We start from the raw sequence: 6,000 nt of genomic DNA, 5'->3' as shown, positions 1-6,000 counted from the left end.
GGCTGCCTCCTGCCCTGGTGGTCCCAGTGTCCGAGGGACCACCAGGGCAGGCTGCAGCCACCCTAGTCTGCACCAAGAACACTAATCCTGCCCCCCCCTTCCCTCTGATCGCCCACAGCACCCCTCAGACCCCCCCTGCCCACCCCCCAGACCCCTGTTTGCACCCAATCACCCCCCTAATCACCCATCAATCACTCCCTGTCACTTTCTGTCAACGTTATTTTTTTTTAACCCTAAACTGCCCCCTGCTCCCTCCTGATCACCCCTCCACCCCTCAGATCCTCCCCAGACCCCCCCCCCCAGACCCCCTCCCCTGTGTACTGTATGCATCTATCACCCTGATCACCTGTGGATCACCTGTCAATCACCTGTCAATCACCCGTCAATCACCCATCAATCGCCCCCTGTCACTGCCACCCATCAATCAGCCCCTAACCTGCCCGCAGATCCGACATCAGATCACCTCCCAAGTGCAGTGTTTACATCTGTTCTCTACTCTAAACACCCACTAATTACCCATCAATCATCCATCAATCACCCCCTATCACCACCTGTCACTGTTACCCATCAGATCAGACCCTAATCTGCCCCTTGCGGGCACCCAATCACCTGCCTACACGCTCAGATTGCCCTCAGACCCCCCCCCTCTTATCAATTCGCCAGTGCAATATTTACATCTGTTCTTCCCTGTAATAACCCACTGATCAGCTGTCAATCACCTATCAATCACCCATCAATCACCCCCTGTCACTGCCACCCATCAATCAGCCCCTAACCTGCCCCTTGCGGGCAATCTGATCACCCACCCACACCATCAGATTGCCCCAGACCTACCCTCAGATCACCTCCAAAGTGCATTGTTTACATCTGTTCTGCCATCAAATCACCCACTGATCACCCATCAATCAGCCCCTGTCACTGATACCCATCAGGTTAGACCCTAATCTGCCCCTAGGGCACCCAATCACCCGCCCACACCCTCAGAACGCCCTTAGACCCCAGCCCTGATCACCTCGCCAGTGCATTGCTTGCATCTATTTCCCCCCTCTAATCACACCTTGAGACACCCATCAATCATCTCCTGTCACCACCTGTCACCCCCTAGCACACCTACCCATCAGATCAGGCCCTAATTTGCCCTGTGAGGGCTCTTGATCACTCGGCCAAACCCTCAGACCACCTTCCGATCACCTCCCCAGTGCATTGATTGTATCTATTTTCCCCTCTAACCACCCCCTGAGACACCCATCAATCACCTCCTGTCACCCCCCTAGCACTCCTATCCATCAGGTCAGGCCCAATACAACCTGTCGTCTAAGAGGCCACCCTGCTTATGACCGGTTCCACAAAATTTGCCCCCTCATAGACCACCTGTCATCAAAATTTGCAGATGCTTATACCCCTGTACAGTCATTTTGAGAAATTTGGTTTCCCGACTACTCACGGTTTTGGGCCCGGGCAGTATAGGAACCCCACAAGTGACCTCATTTTAGAATAGACACCCCAAGGTATTCTGTTAGGTGTATGACGAGTTCATAGAAGATTTTATTTTTTGTCAACAGTTAGTGGAAATTGATTTTTATTGTTTTTTTCACAAATTGTCATTTTTCACTAACTTGTGACAAAAAATAAAATCTTCTATGAACTCACCATACACCTAACGGAATACCTTGGGGTGTCTTCTTTCTAAAATGGGGTCACTTGTGGGGTTCCTATACTGCCCTGGCATTTTAGGGGCCCTAAACCGTGAGGAGTAGTCTAGAAAACAAATGCCTCAAAATGACCCGTGAATAGGACGATGGGCCCCTTAGCGCACCTAGGCTGCAAAAAAGTGTCACACATGTGGTATCGCCGTACTCAGGAGAAGTAGTATAATGTGTTTTGTGGTGTATTTTTACACATACCCATGCTGGGTGGGAGAAATCTCTCTGTAAATGGACAATTGTGTTTAAAAAAATCAAAAATGTGTCATTTACAGAGATATTTCTCCCACCCAGCATGGTTATATGTAAAAATACACCACAAAACACATTATACTACTTCTCCTGAGTACGGCGATACCACATGTGTGGCACTTTTTTGCACCCTAACTGCGCTAAGGGGCCCAAAGTCCAATGAGTACCTTTAGGATTTCAAGGGTCATTTTGCGGCATTTGGTTTCCAGACTACTCCTCGCGGTTTAGGGCCCCTAAAATGCCAGGTCAGTATAGGAACCCCACAAGTGACCCCATTTTAGAAAGAAGACACCCCAAGGTATTCTGTTAGGTGTATGATGAGTTCATAAAAGATTTTATTTTTTGTCACAAGTTAGCGGAAATTGATTTGTATTGTTTTTTTTTTCACAAAGTGTCATTTTCCGCTAACTTGTGACAAAAAAAAATCTTCTATGAACTCACCATACTCCTAACGGAATACCTTGGGGTGTCTTCTTTCTAAAATGGGGTCATTTGTGGGGTTCCTATACTGCCCTGGCATTTTAGGGGCCCTAAACCGTGAGGAGTAGTCTTGAAACCAAATGCCTCAAAATGACCTGTGAAATCCTAAAGGTACTCATTGGACTTTGGGCCCCTTAGAGCAGTTAGGGTGCAAAAAAGTCCCACACATGTTGTATTGCCGTACTCAGGAGAAGTAGTATAATGTGTTTTGGGGTGTATTTTTACACATACCCATGCTGAGTGGGAGAAATATCTCTGTAAATAGACAATTGTGTGTAAAAAAAAAAAAAATTGTCATTTACGGAGATATTTCTCCCACCCAGCATGGGTATGTGTAAAAATACACCCCAAAACACATTATACTACTTCTCCTGAGTACGGCAATACCACATGTGTGGCACTTTTTTGCAGCCTAACCGCGCTAAGGGGCCCAAAGTCCAATGAGCATCTTCAGGCTTTACAGGGGTGCTTACAATTAGGCACCCCCCAAAATGCCAGGACAGTGAACACACCCCACAAATGACCCCATTTTGGAAAGTAGACACTTCAAGGTATTCAGAGAGGAGCATAGTGAGTCCGTGGCAGATTTCATTTTTTTTTGTCGCAAGTTAGAAGAAATGGAAACTTTTTTTTTTTGTCACAAAGTGTCATTTTCCGCTAACGTGTGACAAAAAATCAAATCTTCTATGAACTCACCATGCCTCTCACTGAATACTTTGGGATGTCTTCTTTCCAAAATGGGATCATTTGGGGGGTATTTATACTATCCTGAAATTCTAGCCCCTCATGAAACATGCCAGGTGGTCAAAAAGTCAGAGATGCTTCAAAATGGGAAAATTCACTTTTGGCACCATAGTTTGTAAACGCTATAACTTTTACCCAATCCAATAAATATACACTGAATGTTTTGTTTTTTATCAAAGACATGTAGCAGAATAACTTTCGCGTTTAAATGTATAGGAAATTTTACTTTATTTGAAAAATGTCAGCACAGAAAGTTAAAAAAGTCATTTTTTTGACAAAATTCATGTCTTTTTTGATGAATATAATAAAAAGTAAAACTCGCAGCAGCAATCAAATAGCACCAAAAGAAAGCTGTATTAGTGACAAGAAAAGGAGGTAAAATTCATTTAGGTGGTAGGTTGTATGACCGAGCAATAAACCGTGAAAGCTGCAGTGGTCTGAATGGGAAAATAAGGCTCTGGTGGCGAAAAGACTGTGGTCCTCAAGTGGTTAAGGCTTAAAGTTCAGCCCATTCCAGAACGGAGCGAGCTAAGCAGGGGTTGGTTGAGGAGCAGTAAAGGACTTCGAAAAGAGGCTTATTATGATGTAAGTATCCTACTGAAGTGCTTTTAGAATGCACTGGACTTATTATTCATCATTGGGTCTTGTTTATTAAGTTTGTGTTGGCATTTGGAGCTGCTGTTGTCTTGAGTTTTTAGATTCTACACTGGTCATGTTGCTGTTATCTGTGTTTGACTTTTTTCTGACGAGTATTCTGAAATAGTTGCCTGTGAGCTCCTATTTCTTTCCAAGAGGTCGTTGCTCCTGGTTTGTAGACTAGCCGCTACCTATAGCTACCTATAATAAAGGCACATATACATAGCTAATCTATACTGAAGGCACCTATATCTAACTGAAGGCACGTACAGTATACCTGGCTAACCTATACTGAAGGGACCTATACCTAACTACCTTTCGGGAAGGGGGGGGTGCATACGTTGGTAGATCTCCTGGCCTTGGTGAATTTTAAAGTAGCTTGCGAGCCGAAAGTGTGGGCACCCCTGAGCTGGAGGGTCTGCGGGCAGCAACGGGGCACCGGAGGGCAGGTAAGGAAGCCTCATTAGGATCCAGAGGCTTCTCTCTACTTAGGTAATTAGTATGTGCTTCCAAATCCAGGCTTCGGCTCGGGGTTCTCCTTAATGGAACACTATCAATACCCAAGTGTTCTAAAAAGACAATGTACAAATAATGTCTCAGTAGCTGTGTAAACATTTTCCTACTATTCATGTTAAATATCAGAGGCAAAAGCTGTAATTCATTGTGTGTGGATTTTAGTTACGTTTGGAATGTCTCATTTGCAGAGGTGAATCTCTGCAGTCTGACATGCTAAAAACAGTGTAATACTGAAGCAGATTATATGAAAACCGGTATCAGGTTTCACACACACACAATTACAAATGTTTATGTTGCACATACAGTAAGATACATTTCCTCTGCTCTCTGTGAGAGAAAGCTATGCCTGTCTCTGACTGAGCTCTCTGCACACACAGAGTTAACAGATACACGGTGAGGGAATTCCCCCTCCCCTCATGGCTGAGTCTGCCGTCAGAGTTACAGCAGACTGTGGTCAGAGAAGAGTGAAAGGAATTAGATAAGAGTAAACAAAGAGATAAAGATTCAAATGTACACACCAGTACTTAGCAGCACTTCTCAAACATTTCCTATCTCAATTAAAAAACATGTTAATCGATAGGGTCCCTTTAAGCACATGTGTCCTTAACATGTTTAACATGTTCACAGATTACATTATATTTGATGAATCCCTTGCGATTAAAGTTCTTCATTTAAAACAGCATAAAAACACTGCCCAGATACCAGGCTGTAAAATATTCTGGGTTCACTACAAACGTTTAAAAGACTTCCATACCAGGAATATAGGCAAGTATTGTTTTCGATCTATCAACGGGTGTCTTTGAACTCATTTCGGGCATATATAAGACAACATAAGGTCCACCTCATTCCTGATAACGGGAGCACCAGGGTGGATGTCGTCTGGTAAGTAGTGGCAGGACGTCATGTCCCAGGCGTCTATAATAGTCACTGCCATTCCCCTGAAGGACGCCCTCAGCAAGATGTCCAGTTGAAGGGACAACCAGTCACTTCCATAAATTGACTTGTAACCTGTGTTGGCTGATTTAAATATGACTGTGGTCTCGGGGCTGCGTAACAGCAGAGAAGCAATTGCCTTACGGACTCTCTCCAGCCTCTCCAAGTACACCCTGATGGGGTAGGTGGTGAAGTGGGCCCAGAGGGTCAGCACGATAGCCGTATGACGTCCTCCTCCAATTCCAGCCAAGTGGGCAGCTTCGTAGTGTAGATCAGACATTAGGGTCTTTGTGGTCCTCAAGGGCAGGCCATGAGCACGCCATCGTATGGCCAAACCGGCATCAGCATCCACTGCTAGTAGAGGACCTGCCTGGTAGTTACCGTGCAAGTCTATCCTCTTGAGACCTGAAATAAAAATATCATAAGTATCCATTATTGATTTCATCATGAATGTTAGTGTGGAACTAGGTATATTTATACAGTGTTAGGCCTCTTTTATTTGAGCAGCTAAAGCCAGTGAATTTACCACCAGGGATGCTCATCTGGATTCCGGGTAACCCGGATATCCAAACTTTTCTTTAGCTATTCGGGTCGGATTCGGGATTTCTGCAGAAATCCGGATAGCTATCTGCAGATATTTGGTTACATACCCGGATATCCGTCGGATATCCGAATCCGAATACTGTAACTAAGGAGATGTCCTTGAGCCAATCAGAGGGCTCCCAGCAGAAGCCCT

The 6,000-nt window shown here is 44.8% G+C and overlaps 1 protein-coding gene across 4 annotated transcripts in view; it reads right to left on the bottom strand.

Moving 5' to 3' along the window:
- Positions 1–3,470: 3,470 nt before the first annotated feature.
- Positions 3,471–6,000, bottom strand: part of LOC137562574 (NXPE family member 3-like) — a 176,383-nt gene continuing 173,853 nt past the window's right edge. For all 4 annotated transcript variants that reach the window (XM_068274058.1, XM_068274056.1, XM_068274057.1 and 1 more), the window contains exon 6: positions 3,471–5,669. In XM_068274058.1, coding sequence (XP_068130159.1) covers positions 5,137–5,669 — 533 coding nt within the window. In that variant the 3' untranslated portion in view covers positions 3,471–5,136. The remainder of the gene's footprint in view (positions 5,670–6,000) is intronic.

The sequence above is a fragment of the Hyperolius riggenbachi genome, chromosome 3, assembly GCF_040937935.1.
Source record: "Hyperolius riggenbachi isolate aHypRig1 chromosome 3, aHypRig1.pri, whole genome shotgun sequence".
Lineage (NCBI taxonomy): Eukaryota > Metazoa > Chordata > Amphibia > Anura > Hyperoliidae > Hyperolius > Hyperolius riggenbachi.
Note: the sequence above shows the minus strand (reverse complement) of the source record. Positions and strands in the feature narration are given on the sequence as shown.